General features: G+C 44.9%; 1 protein-coding gene across 2 annotated transcripts in view; it reads right to left on the reverse strand.

Moving 5' to 3' along the window:
• Nucleotides 1-26,021, reverse strand: part of CDK15 (cyclin dependent kinase 15) — a 65,165-nt gene that overhangs the window by 26,008 nt on the left and 13,136 nt on the right. For both annotated transcript variants that reach the window (XM_054043572.1, XM_054043571.1), the window contains 2 exons: nt 20,744-20,837; nt 11,251-11,314 (listed from right to left, as the gene is read on the reverse strand). In XM_054043572.1, coding sequence (XP_053899547.1) covers nt 11,251-11,314; nt 20,744-20,837 — 158 coding nt within the window. The remainder of the gene's footprint in view (nt 1-11,250; nt 11,315-20,743; nt 20,838-26,021) is intronic.

The following is a 26,021-nucleotide window of genomic DNA, read 5'->3' on the forward strand; positions in this document are numbered from 1 at the left end:
AGCAGGTCTTGGGCCTAATTCTGTTTCCATTAAAGCCAGTGGGAGTTCTGCTTTTGACTTTCACAGAAGCAAGATCAGTCCCCAAAACCTAAGACTAAGAAATCAGGGGTAGTGTTGCCTAGTCAGAACCAAGGACCCAATCCAGCAAGCAGATCTGCCTGGGCAGACCCTTACACCCACAGAGTGGACCACTGAGGTCCAGGAGCTCCCACATAGGTACAAGGGTTTGCCTTTATGGATCTGATTGCAGGACAGAGCCTGAGTGAGGGCTCTAGGACAGTGGTTCTCAACCAGGGGTACGTGTACTCCTGGGGGTATGCAGGAGTCTTCCCGGGGGTACATCAACTCATCTAGATATTTGCCTAGTTTTACAACAGGCTACATAATAAGCACTAGTGAAGTCAGTACAAACTAAAACTTCATACAGATAATGACTTGTTTATACTGCTCTATATACTATACACTGAAATGTAAGTACAATATTTATATTCAAATTGATTTCTTTTATAATTAAAATAATAAATACATAATGGTAAAAATGAGAAAGTAAGCAATTTTTCAGTAACAGTGTGCTGTGATACTTTTGTATTGTTATGTCTGATTTTGTAAGCAAGTAGTTTTTAAGTGAGGTGTAACTTGGGGTTACGCAAGACAAATCAGACTCCTGAAAAGGGTACAGTAGTCTGGAAAGGTTAAGAGCCACTGCTCTAGGATGGCTAAGTGGCTTATCCAGATTCCCACTATCATGCTTGCTTTATAACCTTTCTAGCAGACTGAAACCTTGCAGACTTTGCAGTTTGGGAGGGGGTTGGTTTTTTTAGTGGTCAATTTTCAAAACAACTGGAATCTTTTTGATTTATACATTGAGAATGAAAACAAATTTTTCCAATATCTTCCACTTTTCAAGCTCAAAAATTAACGTAACATCACACGTATGGCATCCATAGTATGGACTAGTCACTTGAAGCTTTCAAAAAAGAGAAAAAGAAACAATCCCCTTTGAGCTTTTTAACTGGTACATTCTTATCACCAAACAATTCCCTGTCACTGGAATTGCAATCTGCACATTGCATTGCACTGACACAGTTCAGGGCTTTCATTCCACTTCACTGTTCACTGGAGTTTCACTGTCTCCCAAACTATCAGTAGGGTCCATTATATTTCATTTCAAACAAGAGAAGGATTGCATCTGCACAGCCATTTTAACACCAAAGCCTTCAAAATAATTTTTTAATGTGAGATTTCCTGCAGCTGCTTTGCACCCTTTAGATTGAAATGGCTCAGAAGGAGCCATTATTTTCCACAATGCAGTAGTCTGTAGTCCAAAAATTCTATGGGCTAGAGCCTCTGGTGGTGGTGATATATTGCTCCATTGCCTTCAGTGGTTTTAGGAAGATGTACACCCTCTGAGGATTTCGCCCACTGAGTTCAATGGAGCTGTGCCAATTTACAGCAGCGGAGGATCTGGCCCAGTATATCCACATTTAGGGTCACAAGGTAGCGCCTGGCCGTTGCATGAGTGCACTGAGGTGGGGAGAGTGAAAGGAGCCTTCTTCGCCATTCCTCATGCCTCCTGCAAAGTCTGTTGGGGTGGGATTGTAGAGGCACAAAGCACCTGTGATTCCCCACTTTGCTAGGATGTCCACAATCACCCAATGCAGCTTCCAAGGAGATGTTCACATCTATGTGGAAAGCCCACCGCAGACTTGTACAGCACATGGTGTTCAAAATGGGACTTAATTGGGATTTAAGCGGTTGATATGTATTAAGCAGGCTTTCTGAACAGGGATGAATGTGACCCAAGGTGTGCAGTGCTGGGCCAGGGCAGCCAGAGTCAGAAGCTATTGGCAGAGGACTCCTATGAAGTCTCAGCTACATCTAAAAGTTGCCCTCACTTGGCAGATCATTGATGGTGGGTAGCAGTGCAAACACTTCTAGAGCACAGCTAACTCCAGGCATCCCTAGCAGCAGGACTGAATCAAACCCACAGGTTTTACAGGAAGGCGAAGGTTAAGGCAGAACTATAGCTATTGTAGTAATATTACAAGAAACTGCTAAATTAATTACATTAATCTTGGAACCATTCCTGAAGTCTCTTCATAGGCCAGACTCCCACTAAAGTCCGTAAGGATTTCAGGATTGGGTCCACAGTATGTCCTAACCATAGTGCTGTCTCACTGAAAGCACAACAGTCTTACTAATGTTCACCGTGTTGACCTACAAGTTTGAGCTATACGGGTGTATAGTTACCATCGTTTTACTACAATGACTACAGGATTCCTTTGCAGTACTGAGTGTAATTGAAGTAGCACTACCAAAACTGCCACAAGGCAATGCACTGTGTCTACTGATCTGAGATAGTAAGGGATAAAACTGTTACCAGACTTACTTAGCTGCCTTAACATATAACTTAACAATGATTTATCAGACAAACAGAATTAAGACTGAGCTCTGTGACAAACCAGTGTTCACTTTTACAGTGCAATGTAATATTTAGTAATCTGCCACAATGGTACAGAAGAGTAGGTAGGCGCTTAAAAAAATATGATTTTAGGTAAGATCAAAAATACACTCTAGGTTTATTCTTGGAACATCCTGAGAACTATAACTTAATTAATAAACATGTGAATGGACAGATGGCAGTTCTTTGATACCTTCTCCCACCCCCTCCTCCTCCCGATGGGCGATGGTCCCTTCTGCTGATTGGCTTTTCAAATCCTAGTCTTAGGAAAACACTGGAGAGGAGAATATGAGGCAACCTAAACAACTCCAATTCAAATTCTTCTTCAATTCTGATGACAACACAAAGCTGTACAATTCAGGGAGTGTAATTAATTGCTGTAGGAGAGCCAGCTCAACCTCCCGGAGATCAGTGTGCAGATCTTATGCTTTCTGCTCCACAGAGGGACACTGGTTATATCAGTCACATGGTCCCACCCCACCACTTCTTCCCAGATCTCTGAACAGTTTTCCACAGGTTCAGTGTAGAGCTGGGGTCGGCAACGTTCGGCACGCGGCTCGCCAGGGTAAGCACCCTAGCGGGCCGGGCCAGTTTATTTACCTGCTGACGTGGCAGGTTCGGCCGATCGCGGCCCCCACTGGCCGCGGTTCGCCGTCCCGGGCCAATGGGGGTGGCGGGAAGCCACGGCCAGCACATCGCTCGCCCGCGCCGCTTCTCGCCGCCCCCATTGTCCTGAGACAGCGAACCGCGGCCAGTGGGGGCTGCAATCGGCCGAACCTGCCGCGTCAGCAGGTAAATAAACTGGTCTGGCCCGCCAGGGTGCTTACCCTGGCGAGCCGCGTGCCAAACATTGCCGACCCCTGGTGTAGAGGAAGGAGGTAAGCCAGGCTGGAGGAATGGACGTGCATTGTTGTTCCACCAACCTCACCAAGAGTCTTCAGAAAAGTTAATACAGCCTGAGGCTAGATTACATATCCTTTGGAGCCCTTTCCTTGCCTTGGAACCCCCTTGAAACAGGCTGCTGGGACAGGCACATGCATCCCAGGACAAGCTCCCTGTCACACCTCCCTCAAAGTTAGAGGAGTTTCAGGGCTAGTGGTGGGTTGGGATTGGGAAAGCTCAGGCAGCATGACTTCAATGGAGTCCTGTAGGTAGGGAGCTGGAAGGAGGCTGTGTGCTACCTTTATGCCCCCCTGTCCTGAGGCAGGCCCCCGTATACATTAGAGCAGCTTCAAGGGTGCTCTAGCTTGTGCCCATCTGTAAAGGCCGTCAAGTACTGTTGTGACCGATGACGATCTCTGGAGAACAACGGTGTTCTACATGCCCCTCTTCCTTGGCCACATCCTCTATCCTAAGAGAAACTGGATGGAGTAGCATAGAGCCACATATTCTAGCCCCATGCCACATGGGGCTACCCTTGTACCAGGGAGATCCTCAGGTAGCTGGCTAAGCCAGTTTTGTGCCAGTGCACAGGTGCAAAACAGCCTCCGAGCTAGGGTCTGGCTCAAGCAGTGTAGAATCAGGCTCGTTGTTTGCCTTCGGTCGCAGCGTAACTGCTTACTACAGCCACCTTGTTTGGAGCCACAAGCTACTTCAGGTAGACTATTAACTGGGGGCCTGATTCTCTTCTGCCTTGCACCTTGTGTAGTAATTTACACCCTTGGAAAGTGATGGTGAATAAATACACAGGGGGCAAGACAGTGGTGAGCCAGGCTTTAGGGCTGGGTGATGCATTATTTCATTTGATGCACAGACATGTCTGCAAAGACATAAATTAAGAAGCTTAATCTTTTCAGCAACAGTTTTTCCCCATTAGGCTGGGCAAACAAGTAGCCGACACCTTTAGATTGTATCACAGTGTAAGCAATACATCAGAAATGTAGCCGACTCCTGCCTCCAAATGCGAATGAAGTCACTAATAGTAGCTGACTGTATAAATTGTGATTAGATTCATTACTGTTTTAGTGTCAGAGCTCTGGAAATATCTCCTTGGGAGTTACTATTAGCATCTTTTCTAACCCCTTCCTCTAATCAATCATTGAAAATAACTCAGATCCGTACCCATTTTGGATCACTGTTAACAATTTCCCTGGGATCTTCCTTTCCCCCTTCTTTTTGTTTTATTTTGTTTTCTCACCTTTTAGTAAATTTGTGGTAATTATTTGTCTGTTTTGAGTAGAGATGCAGTTTGTTCTAAAGCAGAGAACAAAGAAAAAGGATGAAAAGAAATAATGTTATCCCAAAGAGAGTATAAAATTATTTATAATTTTACATGATTTATAATTATTTAGCTTATTATAGAACTTTTTGCCTATTAATATAACTGATTGAAATTTTTCTGACAAAATGGTTTTCCATCAGAAAATTCTGATTTGACAAAATCAGAATGTTTTATGGAAATGTATCGATTTAGTCAATGTTTTTGACAAAAATCATTCAAACCATTCAAAATATTTCATTTTGACCATACTAAAACATTTCAATTAGACTTCAGTATTACATTTTATTATGTTATAATCTACAATATACAGGTAATATAACAAAAATAGCATCAGTAAAATCAAAATGAAATGTTCTGATTTTTCCTAAGCAAAATTTCAGAATTCCCATTCTGTGGGAAATTTCAAAATTTTGAATGTTCATTCTGATTTGGAATGAAAAAAAATTGAAATTTCCTGTGGAATGAGATTCTGGGTTCCAACCAGCTCTACCTCTTAAATTAGGCTAGAGATACAGTGTTGTCTCGTGTTCGGAACACAAGGCTGGGAGCCAGGAACTCCTGAATTCTACTCCTGAATATCCCACTGCCTAGCTGTGTAAACTTGGTTGAGTCATTTAACCTCTCTGGCTTGGTTTTCCCACCTGTATGGGGAGAATAATACTTATCTACCTCAGAATGGTGGTGTTAGGATTAGCTAATGAGCAGCATACTGCAGTCCTTGCCCAAGCAAAACTCCCATAGGAGTCTTTTGCTTCAGTAAATACTGTTGTGTTTGTCATATGGTGTGTACAGAACTTTGAAAATGTATGCAAAACACTATAAATGTTAGGCCCTGCTTCAGGAAAAGCACTTACACATGTGCTTAAATCCATCTCTATTCAGGAAAGCACACTGGGACTTAAAGTTAAGTATAAATTAAAGCATGTGCTTAAGTGCCCTTCCTGAACATGAATCTTTCCCTGAATTGCGGTCTGAATTACTATTTTATTATTTCAGTTGGGAACAGGTGCAAAATTCAGAAAGGAACTTTAAATACAATAACTGACAGACTAGACGAAATGTAAGCATTTTTTTAAAAAACCATCATTTTGAAATATGATGAGCTAACAAAATTGTGCTACTTGCTTTAATCCCTGGGGATACAGGACTAATATTAAAAAACACGTTTTTCAAATCCTTTACAAGTAGTTACATCTGCCAGAATTTGTAACTACCTCATGCTTCAGGTCTTAAGGCATTCTCTAACTATTAGGGATCAGGATGAGACCTAATTTGGTGGAGGGGGAAAAGTATCCCTCATCTGCCCACTGCAAGGTTTCTTGCCCCTTCCTCTGAAGCATCTCCTTCTGGCCACCGTCAGAGACAGGAGACAGACTGGACGGACCTTGGGTCCGATCTAGTTTGACAATTCCTATATTCTGAACAAGGCCAGTGGCAAGATGGACACCTTCCAACTTCATTAGTGTGGAAAATATTATTACTGTTCTTATTTGAAGTAGTTCTCAAAGACCTCAGACAGGCTTGAGGCGCTATTGTAAGCGGCACATTACAAACACCCAGGTAAATATAGTTCCTGCCCCAAAGGGTAAAACAGATCTACAGTTTTAAAGCAATGTAAATAGATACTGATTGAAGATAAAGGAATTCAAGGATCTTTGAATACTGTTCAACAAAATGGGTGAAATACTGATCAAGTGATATATGATTATGGTGATGTACACACAAGATAATGATACCATTTATGGCTGATTGGTCTTAACTAACAATGAGTGTAAACCCTAGATTCTCAGTAATTCTGTTATTGCAATACAAAATGCAATGTCTGCTCATTAGAAAAGACCTCCCCATTGCAAAACGAAGGTAAACCGCTAATGGGCAGATAATGAGACAAGCAAACCTAGAGGACAAAAGTTAAAGTAGTAAACAATCCCATTTGATGAACATTGAAGATGATATTAAATGCTGCTACTTGAAGGCAATGTTTTTGCATACGTGCACAAGAAAATATTTGTATGCAGTGTTGTTGTAGCCATGTTGGTCCCAGGATATTAGAGAGACAAGGTGCGTGAGGTAATAAACTGGAGCTATAAACTCACTGAACATTAAATCTCACCAAATGAGGGTCAACCCATCCTCATCATTGTATCCACTCATTATACTCCGCACCCGAACATAGCCATTATATGAACAATGTCAATGTCCCATCAACCTTTTACCCCCAGTTGGGGATATTGCAGATTATGTATTCCTTATGCCACCCGATCTTAAACCGAACTTTACACACCTTGATAATCTGTACGTTATTCCCTGATAACCAGAAACTTCTATGCTTAAACTCTGTACCATTCACTTTTTTTTAAAACATCATCTTAATAAAATCTTTTATTGGACCAACTTCTGTTGGTGAGAGAGAGAAGCTTTCAAGCTTACCCAGGGCTCTTCTTCAAACCAACTTCTGTCAGTCTAATAAAAGACATTACCTCACCCACCTTGCCTCAAGAAAATATTTATCTATCATCAGCAAAACTGGTGGTGCAGCAGGACAGAATCAGTGTGGCTGTGTGGCATAGACTGCAGTACATGCCCAATGCCAGGCATAGCGAGCTGCCCTGCAGACTGATGGCACTGCTCATGCGTTGCTGGGTTCCTATTCCCTTTGGGTCCAAAACTATACGCAGTTTATTACGAAATAAAGATCTCCATCATTTTAGGATTCAATTTCTTTCTGTCCCATAGAGATTTCTTGTTAAATGAAGTCTCAGTACTGAAAGTGAGATTAAAAAAAAACAAAAACGCACACTCTGAGAGCTGAGACTTCATTTGTATGCAAAAATGTGATTGGATGCTGGTGTTTCAGTGCTTGTTGCTTCTTGCTTCCATCTGCTGGTGGAAAGTTGAAAAAGCAAGGGACACTGAAAATGCCTCTATATTTGGAGGAGGGGGAAAAAAAGCTCATTTTTAGAAGCATGCATCTAAATCCCATTCCTGGTAGCAGAGCCGCCTGCGTATATTCGATAAATGATACTAGTGAGCCTCTTTTGCTTTAAATATCATTGCTACATTGGAAGAACTTCCTTGTAAAACTCATCTATCACGATTGAGATGATACTAACCGACATAGAAAACACCAAACGTTCTTCTGTTGCTCAGCAGTAAAAGGCACTTAAGGCAACTAGTGCTAACAAAATTGTAAGAACATTATGAACTGTTCCCTTCCCTTTGGAATCCATGTGTCAGAAAGTGGAGATGTGAAAAACTCAGCGTATCAGTAACTAATTTACAATCTGGCAAAAGCATTGGTTACTGTCATGTGCTATTATTCCTAATTCTTTCCTGCCTTTGACCCCTGGTGTCTAGATTCTAACTTGTAACCATTAGTGGAGGTGGATCAAGACACTGGCCTTCTCGTGCCACAAATGGAGTTGAGAGGGGATTTAAACTCCTTGCTTTTCAGTGTGGTGAAATGAACACAGCAGTAGATTAATGCAAGGATTTGAGCTCACACAGCATGAGAGCTTTCAAAAATAGTGTTAACAGAGCTACAACTGCCTCTTTCACAGGAAGCAAAAGGAGAGGGACAAAAACATGAACAAACACAGGGCAAAGTCTTGCCATTGCTGTTGAGGATACAGTGGCTCCTGAGTGCAATGGAACTGGCAGGTGGGCCACTGAGAGGCCAGACAGGGATTTTCCATACCCATGACATGCTGCAGTGACTGGTTCTGCAGCCGTGCAGGCAGGGTCAGAGTAAGGGCAGGGTGCCCATAGATCCACAGTTATGTGTATCCACTAAGTAAAGGGGGGGAGTGCAAGGGCTAGCCTGTGGATGGTACTAGCGATATGCAGATTCGTATCTAGGTTTGGAGAAGCACTCAAAAGTTTTTCTGCTTAGCTGAACTATCCCAGCCACTTAGATTGGCACAGCTGGGCTGGAAATAATCTCAAGAGAAAAGGTTCTCTCATCTGATCTCCACAGCCTCCCCTCAGGCTTGGCATATTTTAGGGATAACAGCACTTTTGCTTTGGGTGGAAGCAGAAAGTGCAGAACAGTGTGCAAATGAAAAATACATTTAAAAAAAGAGACCATATTTGTTCATCTATCCCTCCCCCCCCCCCATTCTCCCCGCACCAGAAATGGGTTGGTTCAGTTCATGTCTAGGGCAGATGCCCAGGTTGGTTCTTATTTTATCCAAACGGGTTCATGTATTCCTGATTTAGAATCAAATGCTGGCTCGGGAGTATGGCAAGAGCCACCAGGTGTGTGCGGGAGTCATTCGGGGGTGGGGGGGTGGGGTCTGAGGACGGGAAAGGAATCCGTCTTGGTGGTTTACAAAGAAGTGGTTTCAGTAGCTGCTAGGACTGCAGCACATCCTCCTTCCTTCCCCCATGTGGGTGCCTGAATAGAGGGGACATATACAGGGATGTGTCCACCAGCTCCCATGCCCCCGGTCTGCCCCACCCACAGAAATGCCTTGCCTGTGGGCTGCACAGCAGTTGGGAAGCCTGCTCTGCCCTCTTGAATTCCTAGGGCTTGTCTACACTGTGGAAACTTTCTCACTGGTTTTCAGACCACTTCAGATGAAGCGGTTTCAAAACCAGACAGAGAGCTGCTTAAGATGGCCTGATCCATTTTCACTTAAACAATTTCAAGACTGCCTAGAATCCTGCCCTTCCCCCTCCCCTCTCCCCCCCCGCCACGGATGGAAGTGTATCAGCTCTGGTGTCATCACGGTCACCCAGGACAGCATTTGAATGTGTACAGTTTGGACTGGGTGGAGTTTGGTGCTAAAACTTACAGTAACTCTGCCTGTGAGTGGTGTTTATTCTGGTGACATCAGAAAATTCCCTTCCTTGGGTCAGATTATGCTACCCTTAGTTGCATAAGGATTGCCTTATTCCACAAGCAGTCTGGAATAGTTTGTGCTATAAAATATTGATCACTGTTATGAATCAGAGTATCCCAATCCAGCGTTTAGTGAGGAAAGCCGATCATTTCCCCCCAACTGTCTGCTCTGTGCTCCCTTCCCAGCCAGACTAGCAAGTTGCTGCAGAAGGCGACACATTCCAAATTTCACGCCAGTTTGATTAATGTGTCTCGGCTAATTGTGTGAAAGATTCCAGTCCTTTAGAATGTGAGACCAGGTTATTGTTCATCCAATCACAGTTAGCATGTGAAAATGGGGGATGTTTAGTGTCCAAGTGCTGAAGTCAAAGGAGGGGTGTCTTGGAGTGGGTCACAGAGCAACACCCACTCCTTTGAAGGGATGTTACTATGCTCTACTAAACATGTAAACCTCTTGCTCAAAGCACTTCTTTTCCCTCCTCCGCTTTTTTCAAGATAGATATTTCCCCCTCCCACCGCTCAGGGAGTGAGTGAGAGAGACTGGCTAGGTCTGCGGATGGATGGATTTCACGTTCCAGGGTTTTTAATATTTCACTTTTATATTTCTCTTAGAGAATGATCCTGCTGAGAGGCTGAGAATCAGTGCTCATCGTTTTCCCCTCATTGACACTTGGATATATTGCACTGAAATATATCCCAGGAGAAAACATTAAAAAGAGAGAGAGAGAGAGAGAGAGAGCCTGCTTTTCAAAGCATACTTCTCAATCTGCCCACATCAAAATAAGAAACAACTGGCCCTTTGAAGTTCAGGACTTCTCAACCAGCCTGCATGGAAATAAAAGAAACCAGCTTTATAAATCATACACACTTCTCACCTTGCCCACATCAAAATCCGGGGCAGTGACCTTTTAAAAACAAGGTTTAAAGGCCTCAGACCTCAGCTCCATAAGAATAAAAGGCATAGATAGACCATACCTACAAGTATTTGTCACCTTGTCCAGTGTAAAATAGGAGATGCTGGCCCTTTAAGTTGAGCAGTAGACTAATTAGGGCTTGTCTACACTGGAACTTTACAGCGCTGCAATTTTCTCGCTCAGAGGTGTGAAAAAACACACCCCTGAGCGCAGAAAGTTTCAGCGCTGTAAAGCGCCAGTATAGACAGTGCACCAGTGCTCGGAGCCGCACTCCCAGCGCTGGTAGCTATTCCCCTCCTGGAAGTTGCACAGCAGCACTTTAACCTTGCCAGTGTAGACTAGCCCTAACTAAGGCTTTGTCTAATACGGACCTTTCAGTGGCACAGCTGTAGTGCTGCAGCTGCACCACTGTAAGGTCTCCTGTGTAGCCGCTCTATGCTGGCAGGAGAAAGCTCTCCCACCAGCATAATTAAACCATGCCCAGTGAGTGGCGGTAGCTATGTCAGTGGGAGAGCATCTCCCGCCGACATAGTGCTAGCGCATTTGTCAGTAAAACTTATGTCGGTCAGGGGGGTGTTTTTTCACACCCCTGACCGATAAAATTTTGCCAACAAGAGTGCTAGTGTAGGCAAAGCCTGACTCTTCAGCACTTGGTACAACAAAATGTTAAAACAATCTAAGCTTTAGGGGTGTACTAAGACCCCCCTAATTTTTGCAAAGTGTTGAATTTTTTTATGGAAAATTACTGATCCAGTTCTTAAAAGGTTAGTTACTCAGAGTGCATGTAGAAGCTCTTTCAGTGAGACTGTACCTGGTTTATAGTTGGGAAGCTTGGAAAGTCCTGGCCAGGTATCCTCAGTTGGGACCCCCAACACCTATGTGAAGCAAGAGCAAGAGAACAGAAATCAACTGTTTGTGAATCCATTTGTACAGTCTGAGAGTCAGATTCTGACCTCAGTTACACTAGTGTGAATCCAGAGTAATCCCTTGGAAATCAATGCAATTACACCTGGACCTACTCTAGTGTAGCTGAAATTGAAATCTGGCCCTATGTGTAAAGGAGAGATATGCTTTAGTTCTGCTGAATTTCTAGTAAAAAGGGACTTGCCAAAGTTTAATGCCACTGCTGCTGGGAATATCAATGTACATGTGCAGCTGCACTGACAGGTGTCATTTACAAGGGTATTTGCAATAACAGGGTCATTGTATAGCCATGTTTACAGCTAAAGATGTCCCTCTAGGGCCAGGATTACATTGATGAGTGGTTCTCTGCAGTTGTACTTGCACCACATGATATGCATTCAGTGGCCGCGCACTGTAGCTGTAATAGAGACGCCTGCTGTTTCGAGATCAAAAAGAAAAGATGGTAAACATCTACTGACAGGTGCTAAAAAATAATTCAGGGCCTAATTCTGAGAGGTGCTGAGCCTCAATGTCTCCTTTTGCCTTGAATGTCAATCAGTGTGGCTCAGCACCCCTCAAGTAGTGGAATTCAGGCCAATAAGTATCCCCTAAGGTCACTTTTGCTGCAGAGGACTATGAGACTCACTGAGCACATATATATGTATTTTCTCTTTGGAATTGCAGCTGTTCAGTGTGATAGTTCTTATTTATTATACACAGGTCACTTCGTATGTAACTCTCTGTAAATGAGCTGGGCCAAACATGTAAAGCTCATACCCAGTTTATGGCATGAAATGATAAAAACCGTACTGCCAACTCCAGGAATTCAGAAATCTGAGTCAGGCCCCCAAAATCTTTTGTTTGCTTTCTGCTTTTTGGAGCCTTTAGATTACTCTCAGGTTTTTCTCGGCAACCAGGAGGGCTAGGAACTTAACGTTTCTTTAAAATGAAAACTAAGATTCTCATGTAATCACCTGACATCAGGAGCTGGGGCTTGAAATAAATACCAAATATTACGAGACTCGTGATAAAATTGCAACAGTTGATAACACTGAAATATGATACAGACAGCAAATATGGAGAGTGATCATTAAAAGTGGCATGCCTTTTTCATATATATTTTGGAAACAATAATAGGGCTATGATAAAATTCCTATACTCTGCAAGATGGGCAGAACAGCTAGGGTGACTGGTCTGGATGTGGATGAGGATACATTAATTCATAAATAGCAAATTTGTAGCACAAATAGGACATGTTATATCTACAGATTGGCTCAAAGCAAACCGCAGACCTGCATACCCTAAATTGTGGTGGGGGAGGGGATCATTTATAATCTGAACCTGAATTCAGAATTTTGCAGTAGGCTCTTATCTTTCTAATAAGCCACATCAAAACTCGGAATCTGAAATCCCTGAAATACACAGTATAGAAAATCCAGCTCTACGGTTTGAAATGTTGTTCCTACTGTAATTCTGGCCCTGATTCTGCTATATGCTGAGCACCTCCTGTGAGCTACGGGCAGGGCTGGCTCTAGGATTTTTGCCGCCCAAAGCAAAAACAATTTTGGCCGCCCCCCCACTTCTTTAATTACCCCATCCCCGGCCCCGCCTCAACTCCGCCCCTTCCCCAAATCCCCAGCCCTGCCTCCTCCCCCCAGGCTCTCAAGCCTAGGAGGGAGGGAGGGAGGGGGAGAAGCGGCACCCACGCTGCAGCCACTCGGAGTCTCCCCCCCCCTCCCAGGTTTGAGAGCCTGGGAGGGAGGGGGAGACTCCGAGTGGCCGCGGCGCGCGAAACAGCTGATTCGCGCGCCGTGGCAGCAGCAGCGGGAGGTGAGCTAGGCCGGCCGGGGCACATTTTTAGGGGCGGCATTCTGGCGCCGGCCATGCCGCCCCTAAAAATGTGCCGCCCCAAGCACCAGCTTGTTTTGCTGGTGCCTAGAGCCGGCCCTGGCTACGGAGAGTCTTTAATTCCTACAGAAGTCAATGGAAAGTGAGAGAGTTCAGCCCCTGGCAGAATTCGGCTCTGTAGCCCAATTCAGCAGATCACCCTGTTCAGCAAAGTACTTAAGAATGCACTTAACTGTAAGTATGTGCTTAAGTTCTTTGCTGAGCAGGGAGGGAGTAAAGTACATGGTTAAATGCTTTGCTGAACTGGAGTGTGAATGAGGCAAGGGCTCAGAATACCACTATATAGTATTAATTACACAATTTCATCAGAAGCTAGAAATACATTTTTTCAGTCTGCTCTTTAAAAGTTGATGTGGTCGCAAGCCACGACATTTGGGTCCAGTGTTCAATTTCCAGGGATTTGGATCTAGGGCTTCGTTTTGAGTTTGACCCCCCAATGAATAGGTGACCGATCAGACTCTAGGTCTGGACTACATATATTTAATTGCTATGAACATACTCCTAAGATTACTTTACCCTTTACAAGTCCTTCCTACATTCTTTTAATCTAGCTATAACAAATCTCTGGGTCAAATTATCAAACATTTTTTATGGAAAAACAAGAAGCCTAGAATTAGCATTAGTAAGTTAAAATTGCTCAAGGAAACAAGGCATCTTGTCCTTCCATGGTGCAGCATCACTACATCTGATATAGGAACGGCAAAATATCTGTTCCAGTTACCATGGCACATGACTGAACAGAATGTGATTTCTCCTGAATACCTTAACCTCTTGTCTGAAACAAATTACTTGCCATTTTCTAAAATCAATCTGATTGAAGCCCTATCCCTGAAAAATAGCCACAAAATCTGCACATTTTGAAATATAAAACACCCTTTGATTGTCACACTTGTAGAATTCACTCAATTTCAGCCTGCAAACAAAAATAAAATATTAATTCCTACACCAGGAAAGATATTGTTCCCTCCTCATAATATTCTTCTACCCTTCAATCAGCTGCACCAACACCATAATAAAGAAACAAAATGATTTTACATGTGCTGAATCTACCTATTGCTACCATTTCACACAAGTGACATATTCAGTATAAAAACAGTCCAAAGCATTTTATTTCCCAATGTCACACAGTCCTACAGAATGCTGTAGATGAAAAACATCCTCCTATACCACACGTCTGGAACTAAAACATGGGTAAGAAAATGTCACAGCCTGACGGTGCTAGAGCACTTGCTACCATTCATAAAACAATTCGTAAAAAATTCACACAAATGCAACATTATATTCCACAGAGCCCACCCTCCCACCCTGTCTGTTGGCTGCTTTGTGTTACTAACGCTCCCTTGTGTGCTTTAGCTCGGTAACATTTTGGACAGTTAATTGGTAGAGCTTTCCTTATTTTGGTCCCCATTCCTAGAATCACATGGGTGAACTCCTTTACCCACATTGAGTCCTACAGAAGTCCCTGACAGCCACTGAATGTGTGGCTATCTAGTGCAAAATTCATGTCTGACACCTGGGAACTTTGAGCTAATAATTTAAGCTTATTAAGTTTACTTCTATCTACAACGTAAGTTTTTAAAGAACACATTTGACCTAATCAGACTCTCAGCCTTGCTGACTAGATTGGATCAATGCTCATTTCACAGAGTCAGAACTGTCTACAGTTCAACTCAACACATTGGTGCCGATTATACACAAACAGCTTCAAACTGAGACAAGCACACCAGACATAAGTTGAAGATTTTCAAAATGACTAGTGATGTAGGTTGCCTCAGTTTTTGGTACTTAAATTGGGACATTTTAAAGAACCTGATTTTTAGAAAATACCAAGCACCTATCCTCTAAACATCATTTAAAGTGTCCCAAGTTGGACACCCAACAGTCGCTAATCAGTTCTGAAAATCTTGGTCTCAGTATAGTCGTCTCCCCGATGTAAATGTATAACAACAATGAACCTTCTGTGTAATGGAATAACTATTTCATGGCTCTTAGACCTTCTTTCCTGATTCTTAAATATTATTTCTGTCTTTTGTAGTATGAATTATTAACCCAACGCATAAGAAGGTTTCAATCAGCTCATATATAGAGTGACGTAAATTATACCGAAGTAATTTGTAGTGTAGACATAGCCTCAGGCTTGAGGCTAAAGAACCATTTTCCTACTGCCTCAGCTGCGGAGTTCTGTGTTTTCTCCTTCTTGGATCAACCACCTTTGGGAAAGTCCCATTTCAGAGGGGTAAGTCCACAGAGAAGCTGAAGATGTGGCCAGAGGATGGCAGTGTTGGCCACTCAAAGCAAAAAACAACAAGAAGCTAATGTTTCATGTTTCTGAAGAGTCAATGACCAACAGCAATATACAACAGTGCATATATTGGTTACATCCACCTTGATTTAGCTCAAGTGCAGGGAGATGTAGGTCATTCAGCAGCACAAATAAAGGATGGGACACTGCAGATCATAGAAATGAGTTCTCATTCAGAAATTCTATATCCCCTAGTGAATTGCCCTGTAGACTTCATTAGAATACTCCTCCTGGTCTCCCCTTATTCCTTATAGTTCTTCTTCGAGTGCTTGCTCATGTCCATTCCATATTACGTATGTGTGCTCGCCACCTGCATCGGTGCCAGAAGTTTTTCCCTTAGCAGTATCCGTAGGGGACCGGCTCGGGCGCCCTCTGGAGTGGCGCCCGCATGGTGCACTATAAGGGGTGCCGCTGGCTGCCCCCACCGTCAGTTCCTTCTTGCCACCAGTGATGGTGCTGGAACTTCTGCTGCTTCGGCTAGCTTTCACTTAGTTCAGTGTGTCTCATGAACTTTTCTTTGTAAAATAGTTGTATATAGTTCAGTATTTACCCTTAGTATTAGTTCTAGTTAGTTGGTCCCGGATGGGACTCAGCCTAGGATCCATCTGTCCTGCTGTTCTCCAACTGCCTTTCTTTTTTCCTCCCCGCATGGACAGCTATAACTTTAGACCCTTTCCCCATCCCTCTTCAGGGACCCTTCTCACGAGAGTCTCCTCGCACAGGAGGTAAAGGGGTTGCTACAATTGGGTGCGGAGGAAGAAGTTCCTCTCGAGTACAGGAACAAGGGGTTCTATTCCTGGTACTTCTTAATCCCAAAGGCCAAGGGTGGTTTGTGGCCCATCCTGGACCTGAGGGACCGCAACATGTATCTAAAGAAGCTCAAGTTCTGCATGGTCTCCTTGGCTTCTATCAGCCCCTCCCTGGACCTGGGGGACTGGTATGCCATCCTTGACTTGAAGGGCGCATACTTCCACATAGCGATCTTTTAGGGTCACAGATGCTTCCTCCAGTTTACAGTGGGGCCCCACCACTACCAGTTTGTGGTCCTCCCATTCGGCCTGGCAACAGCACTCAGAGTGTTTACCAAGTGCATGTCGGTGGTGGCTGCTTACCTCAGGCGTCAGGGTATCCAGATCTACCCGTACCTCAACGACTGGCTTGTCAAGGCAACTCCAGGCCTCAGGTCCAAGAGGATGTCACGGTGCTGCAAGCCATGTGCCACTCACTGGCCTTCTGGTGAACGACAAAAAGTCTACGGTCCAGTGCAAAGGATAGAGTTTATTGGAGCGGTGCTCGACTCGACCTGTGCCAGAGCATTCCTGCCATTAGAAAGGTTCCAGATGTTGATGGACCTCATTGCGCAGGTCTCCACGTTCTCCCTGACTACAGCCAGGGTCTGCCTGCACCTGCTGGGTCACATGGCAGCATGCACATACGTTGTCCACCATGCCAGGCTCCGGATGCAGCCCCTGCAGCAATGGCTAGCAATGGTCTATTCCCAGTCCAGAAATCACCTGGACAAGGTCGTTACCATTCCCCCGATGGTACTCGCCTCAATGTGATGGTGGACCGATTGCAGGACCGTCCTAGAGGGGGTTCCATTTGACACCCCCCATCACACCATCAAATTGGTATTGGACGCCTCAGACTTCGGCTGGGGCGCACACCTCGGCAACCTCCAGACCCAGGGTATGTGGTCCCCGGAGAAGATGACATTACACATAAACGTCAAAGAACTCAGGGTGGTCCGCTTGGCACATGGAGTCTTCCTACCTCACCTGTCGGGTAAGATGGTGAGAGTCCTGACAGACAACACGGCCTCGATGTTCTACATCAACAGGCAAGGGGGAGCACGTTCGTCGACTCTCTGCCAAAAGGCAGTCCGTCTCTGGGACTTCTGCATCAGCCATGAAATCCATCTGGAAGCTTGTCATCTCCCTGGCGTCAAGAACACACTAGCGGATCACCTCAGCAGGGACTTCTTCTCTCACCACGAGTGGTTGCGCCATCCGAAGGTAGCCTGCATGATCTTCCAGAGATGGGGAACTCTCCAGGTAGACCTGTTCACCACAAGGCTAAACAGGAATTGCCACCAGTTTTGTTTGTGGCAAGGCCTGGGCAAGGACTCCCTCTCTGATGCCTTCCTCCTGGTCAGGGAATCTGATGTGGCCAGGGAATCTGATGTACGCATTCCCTCCGATTCCTCTCATCAGCAGGGTCCTGGCAAAGATCAAGAGAGACATGGCACAGGCTATCATGATCACTCAGGTGTGGCCCTGCTAGCACTGGTTCAGCACACTCATGAACCTGGCAGCGGCCTTCCATGGCCCCTGCCCAACCAACCGGACTTGCTGTCACAAGACCACAGTCGGCTCCTGCACCCCAACCTCATGTCCCTCTACCTCTCGGCATGGATGCTGTGTGGCTGAAACGGGAGGAGCGGACCTGCTCAGATGAGGTCCAACAGGTCTTCCTGAGAATCAGGAATACCTCAACCAGACTGACTTACCTGGCCAAGTGGACAAGGTTTTTCTACTGGGCGTCCAAGCACGGCACTTCTCCGTGCGCTCTTCCATACAGTTTATCTTAGACTACTTGCTTCATCTGAGAAACCAGGGCCTGGCACATGCTTCCATTAGAGTGCATCTCACTGCCATCTCCACTTTTCACCCACCAATCCAGGGCCAGACAGCGTTTTCTCATGACATGATGGTCAGATTCTTGAGAGGCCTCAAGAGACTCTTCCCACAGGTATGGACTCCTGTCCCACAGTGGAATCTTAACTTGGTCGTCTCTAGGCTCATGGGCCCGCTCTTTGAGCCGCTGGGTTCCTGCTCCCTTTCCCACCTGTCATGGAAGGTTGCGTTCCTGGTGGCAGTGACATCGGCAAGACAGGTCTCTGAAATTAAAGCCTTGACTTCAGGACCTCCATACTTGGTCTTCTACAAAGTTAAGGTTCAGTTGTGGCCCCACCCGGCCTTTCTGCCGAAGGTCGTCTCCATCTTCCATATGAACCAGGACATCTTCCTCCCGGTGTTCTGTCCCAAACCACACAAGACCAGTGAGAAGATGCGTCTTCACTCTCTGGACATCCGGAGGGCCTTGGCTTTCTACTTAGAACCTACCAAACCTTTCTGAAAATCGACTAAACTCTTCATCACTACAGTGGATAGGATGAAGGGTCACCCGCTATCCTCGAAGAGGATTTCCAGTTAGTTCATCTCATGCATAAGGACCTGTTACAACCTGGCGGGGGTTCTACCGCCGCTGATTGTCAGAGCCCACTCGACAAGAGCGCAGGTGTCTTCGGTGGCCTTCCTGGTGCACATCCCTATCCAGGACATCTGTAGAGCGGCAACATGGTCCTCTGTTCACACGTTTACCTCTCATTATGCCATCACTGAGCAGGCCAGAGACGACGCTGGGTTTGGCAGAGCTATGTTGCAATCTACACGTCTGTGAACTCTTACCCACCTCCAGGGGTAGTGCTTGGGAGTCACCTAATACGGAATGGACATGAGCAAGCACTCAAAGAAGAAAAGACAGTTACCATTTCCATAACTGGTATTCTTTGAGATGTGTTGCTCATGTCCATTCCACAACCCACCCTCCTTCCCTACTGTTGGAGTTTCCAGCAAGAAGGAACTGAGGGTGGGGGAAGCCGGTGGTGTTCCTTGTACTGCACCATGCAGGTGCCACTCCAGAGAGCGCCAGAGCTGGTCCCCTATGGATACTGCTAAGGGAAAAACTTCTGGCATCAGTGCATGTGGCGAGCACACACACCTAATATGGAATGGACATGAGCAACACATCTCAAAGAACACCAGTTACGGAAAAGGTAACTGTCTTTTTTTCTTGGTTTCTGCTGGTGCACCAGGAGTTCCATGGAGATCAGTAGACCCATAGTTCAAGTCCAACATCAGTTGGAACCAGATGAAAAATGAAAACTAGAATTTCTGAGAGGCTCTATGATACAAAACGATGGCAGACCCTGTTGATTTTTCCTAATTCTTAACTATCCAGCAGCATATAGTTCCACGAGGAGTCTCTTGTATGGGCTTAGGTCTTCAATCTACTCCTCTTGACGGACGTCAATGATAGTGTTGACATTAACATCAATGGGAACAGGAGTGTGTCCTTAAAGGGCTTGTCTACACGTACAGCGCTACAGTAACAACTCTGCAGATGTGCCGCTGTAGTACTTTAGTGTAAACTCTACCTACGCTGATGGGAGGGATTCTCCTGTCAGCATAGGTAATCCACCTCCCCAAGAGGCAGTAGCTAGGTCAACAGAAGAATTCTTTCATTGACCTAATGCTGTTTACATGGGGTCATAGGTCATTTTAGCTACCGACCTAATTTTCTAGTGTAGATCAGCCCAGAATCTTGTTGCCATTTTCAGTGCAGCAGTCACAAATCATCAGCATAAGCCAATAGGACAGCGGATCTCAAACTTTAGCAACCCGAGGACCCGCATTTTGATTTAAATTTTTTCACGGACCCCCAAGCTCCCCATTCAGCCCCAGGCCCCGCTCCCACTCCACCCCTTCCCCAAGGTCCCACCCCTGCCCTACCTCTTCCCGCTCCCATGCCACCCCTAAACCTCCTCTTCCCTGCCTCTTTCCACCCCCTTCCCCGAGCACGCCCCGTCCCTGCTCTTCCCCCTCCCTCCCAGCGCCTCCTGCATGCCTCTGAACAGCTGTTCCCCGGTGTTCAGGAGACGCTGGGATGGGGAGGGAGAGAGGGCAGGGGAGGAATTGATCAGTGGGGCCCGCAGACCCTCTGGAGTAAGGACCCCAGTTTGAGAAATGCTGCACTAGGACAATGTTAGCACCTCTTGAAAGAGGACAATCTACTGTATGCCTTGGCCAAGTAAGGGTGTTAACTAGAGGGAACAGGATTTGCAGTAACTACATACCTTTTATGCCTCCTTCAGTTTGATGTCAGTATAATTGGTTTTAAATTTTTGATGAGATGGCAAACATCAAAGGAAAGTCATTTTGATGTACTCTAGTGACTATAGGAAGGTTACCAAATATAAAATGGTTTATAGGATATGGCTGTAAACTTAGCACATTGGACTGAGGATTCAAACCAAATTACATCTCTTGTATAAAGCAGCCATGCTCAGGACGTAAAATTTAACAATATGGATATTTTCCTCTCATTTTCCTGGCTGTATTTTACTCACCGCCCAGATCTTCTCTAGCTGTTCCAGAGTACCAGTAACTGCTGGGAACATGGGTTGACCCTGGAGCATTTCAACCAATATACAGCCTGCACTCCTGCAAAAAAGAAAATACCAACTCATTTAAGTAAGCGGCATGTACAGTATATATATATATAAGTAAAAAAAGTCTATCCTCCAGCATCTTGGCCTAGATGTTAATGTAACTCTGGGCAGAGTGGTAGATAGTATTGTAGACATGGTCCCTGGCATTTATACAGTGATACAGATAGGGCTTTTTTTCTGGCTTTTGGCCACTGATCTGTCATACCACACCAGAGAAAGCATAGAAGGCATTGTGCATTCAGAGAGTTTTCCTGCAGAAATAATTAATTCCTCACTGCAAAATTGAACCCCAAACAACTAAACATAAACAATTTTCCAATGAGCATTCAACCTAATTTATTTAAATGTGTATGTGTGATGAGCTGTCTTGGTTCTTACTTTTTTTAAATCTATTCTCCTTAGTTTCTGATGCTGCATTTTTTAGTTACCATTCCCTGTCAACTCAGTACTTTTTACTCTCTCTCTAAACTAAGGCTTTATCTACACTGAACTTTCATCGGTAAAACTTTTGTAGTACAGGGTTGTGAAAAAAAACCACTCCTCTGAACGACAAAAATGTTACCAACGAAAAGCGCCGGTGTGAACAGTGCTTTGTTGGCAGGAGAGCACTGTTATTCAACAGCCATGGTTTAACTGACCATGGTTATAATTGACTTCACTTCTAGCTAATGGCATGCCACACCGGGGGAGTAGTGGTGGAAAGAATTAATATTTCCATTCTTTGCGCTGTTAGATGCATCTGACCTTACTTTAAAACTAGCACAGCTATTTTAGAGCCATGGCCAATGTCAGTTGCACTATTTTCAGAGGAATAGCCCTTCAAACTAGGCAGTTCAGGTGTCCTTGGGACATTAGGGAAGATGGAGAAGTTCAGAAATGTCTCCACTGAAGCAGTAGGGCAACCTGTGAGTCTGCAGCTTGCATGGACTGTCTGGTGTTTTGAGTACCACTGCTCTTTACTGGCTCTGATGTCTGAAATACATAGGTAAGTATGTGAGGTTGTGTTGCCCTCTACTGCTTGGCCCAGACAGGATATAAATTCTCATATTACTGCTACTACTGCTAACGGAGATTCTCTTTTTCCTCATATAGCAGGGGCATAAGGACTGATTGCCCATTCACTTACAGACTGCCACCGATGTAATCCACTGATTTCGTTGTACTAGTGTAACTCCATCAAATCCAGTGGAGTTACTCCTGATTTACAGCAGTGTGAGAGGACAATCAAACCCATGTATTTTTGGAAAAGAAAGACCATGAAATGCTAGGTGGAAATGGTCATTAGCTTTAGCAGCAGCAGTGGAACTGTGAAGTCTTACATGGATTCATATCAGGCCTAATTTATTTGTAGCCCCCAAGATGAGGTCGATAGAACTGGGCAGCTTTCTGGAGAGCCTGTTTTGATAAATATAAGTCAGTACAGTCCTGCCCGGGCTGCTATTTTAATCTAAGACGTCGAGGCATGAGTGTCTCTAACTCTCAATTGGAGGTGCACTACACCTCTTCAAGATCAGGGCCAGGGTTTCTGTCCTGCTAGGATGTTTGGACATGTGAGTGACATAAAAGGGTGTTGCAAAACTGGTCTCTGTTACCTAAATAAACTGCCATCTGACACAAGGGTCTAGAGCAATATAGTTCCAGTCTGAACAGAAAAGAATATAGGACACAGAAATCCAGAGCTGCTAATCATTAGTGCAGAGATCCAGACAGGGGTGACAACCAGAAGTAGAACTCAACAAGTTTTTCCATGCTCAGTTAACATTTGCTGTGAATTAGGAATTGGCAGCTGTGCTTCTGTAATATTTAAATATGTACTTTTCAATGTTTACATTTGCCTCAGTGTATCTCCACATCTCCTCTTTTTTCTTCTTTTGCTTTTCTGTAGCCTTCTTGGTATTTATTCTGGATCCAGCCCCATAGGAATGAGCTGTGCTTCTTCATTGCTGTTTTATGCAGGATGTTTCTAAATCCAACATTTTATTTTAAATATTTCTAAGAGTTAGGCCCAGACACACAATCGTTTCATTTGCTTTTTCCTTTTTCTTTTCGTTCTTTCTTTTCTTAAATTTCAGAATTTTTATTCTTGAGGCTCCCTGCCCCTTCATATCTACAAGGTTCTCAAGGGATTTCTGTTCTGTAGAGCTAACTTTGGAGCAATCAGTGGAGATGAAGGGGTATGTTGGTGGGGAAAACAAGTAGGTGGGATCAAACAGCAAATTCTTCCATAAGGGAAAAATGAAATGGGGCATTTCACTGCTCCATTTGTGATTATTCAATAGCTTGAGGGCATGAATCTCCTCTCACTTGCACCAATTCTAAACTGGGGTAATTCTACTTGCTCCACTGGGTTTCCTCTGATTTATACTAGTGATACAGGAGAATCAGAGTATGGCCCTTATGCTAATCTCACTTGCTGTGGTATAAATCAAGAGTAACTACTGAATTCAATGGAGTTACACTGGTGTAAAATTGGGGCAAGTGAGATTTGCATCTAACCCAATTAAGAGTACGTTTTCTGCCTTTTTTGGGTACTTCCTGGATTTTCTCTTCCACCTCCTGTGACCCAACCTGAACAGACCTTCCTACCAACCCCAATACTAAATAATAGGGAGCGCTATCTTAAATCCCTTTGTGAAATCCCTCAGGAAGGGGCCTACAGTTGTGATTTCAACAAGTTAGTGATGTTCATTTGGGCTGTAAAATCAGATACCAATTGCTGATGTGCAAGTGAGATGTAAAATTTGGTATTAGAGTCTTCAATTCAAGTGGGAGTAATCAGGGCATGTTTAGACAATGCTACCAAATCTGCTGTCACAGCATTTCTCAGTTCACCAGGGACAGGTTTAAATGCTAGTGTGATACTTGCTGCTCATGCTCCTGGGCTACCTCATGTGGTGTACAAGCTGCCCTGGTGATCTCTGAGGTGATAAGAACTTGGGCCCTCCAGGGATTCAGGATTTCAATCTCCCTCCCTGAGAAGGGTAATTTGCAGGCTTCCCCCTTCTCCTGTTCAATGGGAAACCTTCATACACTGTTCCCCTAGTCTTCAAGTACAGTTCCTAATTCTAGATGCATTTCCTTTTGTCCTTAACACCTTTGAGTGCCCTAGCTGGCATAGAGAGCAGAGAAATTTGAAGCAGGAGTGAGAAGAAGGTCGTATCTTGAATTTAGGGCCTTGCAGTGAACAGATCCCCAACAAATGACTTCACAGGGGTTCCAGGTCTGCATGAATCTGCCCTGGGTGTAATATTCCTGTAAGATTATATCGGGCTCTTGTGGGGGCGGCATTGACTGCAAAAAAGATATACAGACAAACTGGCAGTACTCACGCAACCAGCAGCTGCTGAAAGCCAACTCTCTGCATGCATAAAGAATTTTGTGTTTAAAAAAAAATTTCCCTGATGTTCAGTGTAATCTTCCCAAAACATTCTGTTAGTCTCCCTGAAGTCCCTTAATTGAATCTTCTAAGGTCTCGGAAAGATAGTGAGGGAGAAAGAGAGCAAGAGAAAGGATAGTAAGAGATTAAAGACGCTGTGCAAGTTAGTCCAAGAGCTACTGAGCCTCCTTCTATATCTCTGTTAATCTATTCAAGGCCCTATTCACTTTCCATGTGCCTCCCACTGACAGTATTGCCGCTCACGCGCATTATGGATGAATTGCCATCATGTTTTATCTTTTATAATTGGTTCCTTTAAACCAAGGCTGTTACACTCACTGTCACATGCCATTGCCAAGGGCACTCTGACCCGACTTCATGTAAATTGCCATGTCCGAAAGAAAAGGATTTTTTTCTTTTTTTCCCAATAAACAAGTAACATCTTTGTGAATGGACTTTTTTTCCTAATAGATAAAAATTGAACTTATATGGAGCCTACATGAAGATAATAAATGACTCTTGTTAGAGGAAGTCAGTGAATAGAGTCCACATACTTTCCATTCTCTCAGCATGATGTCTTTCTGAAAGGCAAACACTTTGAATGCTATTATTAGGAGGAGGTGTTATAACAAAGGTGCTATACTGGAATGTAGTGGAGTGAGGCTCAAAGTCCCTTATGCTGTGCTATTGGTGACAGAGAGTGCTAGATGAAATCTTTATAGTCAAGCCCCTGTGTCCTATGTGGTACATTAGGGCAAAATTATGCAACAGAGATCCCAGCTTTGTACAGCAGGAACTCCAGGTTTATATATTTAGGGGCTGATCAGGCCCGTGGACTGGCCTCGAGTCAGTGAGGAGCAGGAGGGCAGGTACCAGGAGGTGTCTGCCTAGTACACCAGTGGCGCCGAAACCGGGGGGGACCAAGGGGGCCATAGCCCTCCCACTTTTTGCTGGGGTGGACCCCGCCCCCATCCCGTCCTCTTCCCCCCAAGGCTCCGCCCCCCAGCTAGGCCAGTGTGGAGCCCGGCCAGGGAGCCCGGGCATTTGTGGAAGCCATGCAGACCTCCATCTGCCTGTGGTGTGGAGGGGGGCGGGGGCTGAGAGCAGCCCCGTCCCATGTCCCCACCCCCGGGCTCCCTGTCTGGCCTGGGCAGGTGGAGGGGGACAGGGGTAGGGCCCGCTGCTCCCCTACTTTTGGGAAGGCTCTGACACCCTTGAGTACAACTGCATGTTCCAGTAGGCAGACAGGATCTTCTTCAACAATCCATGAGTGACTGTAAGTGGCTTAGCCTGGGGAGGAGGTAATGGACTGGTGGCTGCTTTGAGAGAGGCGGGGGAGGACATTACAATTTAGATCTGCCCAGCAGCTGAGAGCCATTATAATGGAGAAACAGATTATTTTAGTCATTGAAAATTTGATGCAATTAAAGTGGCTGTAGCCTTGGAGAGAGGAAGAGACTTTGCGCTCCCATTCCCCTGCTCTGCCCTCTAGACCCAAGCCACCAGAACTTATGATAAGCCTCATGCCTCTGGAGAAGATGCCTGCTTTGTGGCGCTGGAGTTCTGCTGGGCACGCACCTGCTAACGCAAGTCTCCCTGTGCTTCTTGCAGATTTTGTCAGTCTATTAGGCTCCTGCCCAGTCCCCCAGACCCTAATGAGGTCTTTGTCCTTGCAGAGTTGTTGAGCTCTGGAAAGACAGGCTAGACGTCAGGCACAGAAGCAGTCTTAGCAGAATGATGGAGTTACAAGGTATTAACTGGCACTTGAGGAAGGAGGGAAATTGAGCAGTAGTTTACTCT

This window comes from Malaclemys terrapin, chromosome 11 (assembly GCF_027887155.1).
Source record: "Malaclemys terrapin pileata isolate rMalTer1 chromosome 11, rMalTer1.hap1, whole genome shotgun sequence".
In the NCBI taxonomy this organism is placed as follows: domain Eukaryota; kingdom Metazoa; phylum Chordata; order Testudines; family Emydidae; genus Malaclemys; species Malaclemys terrapin.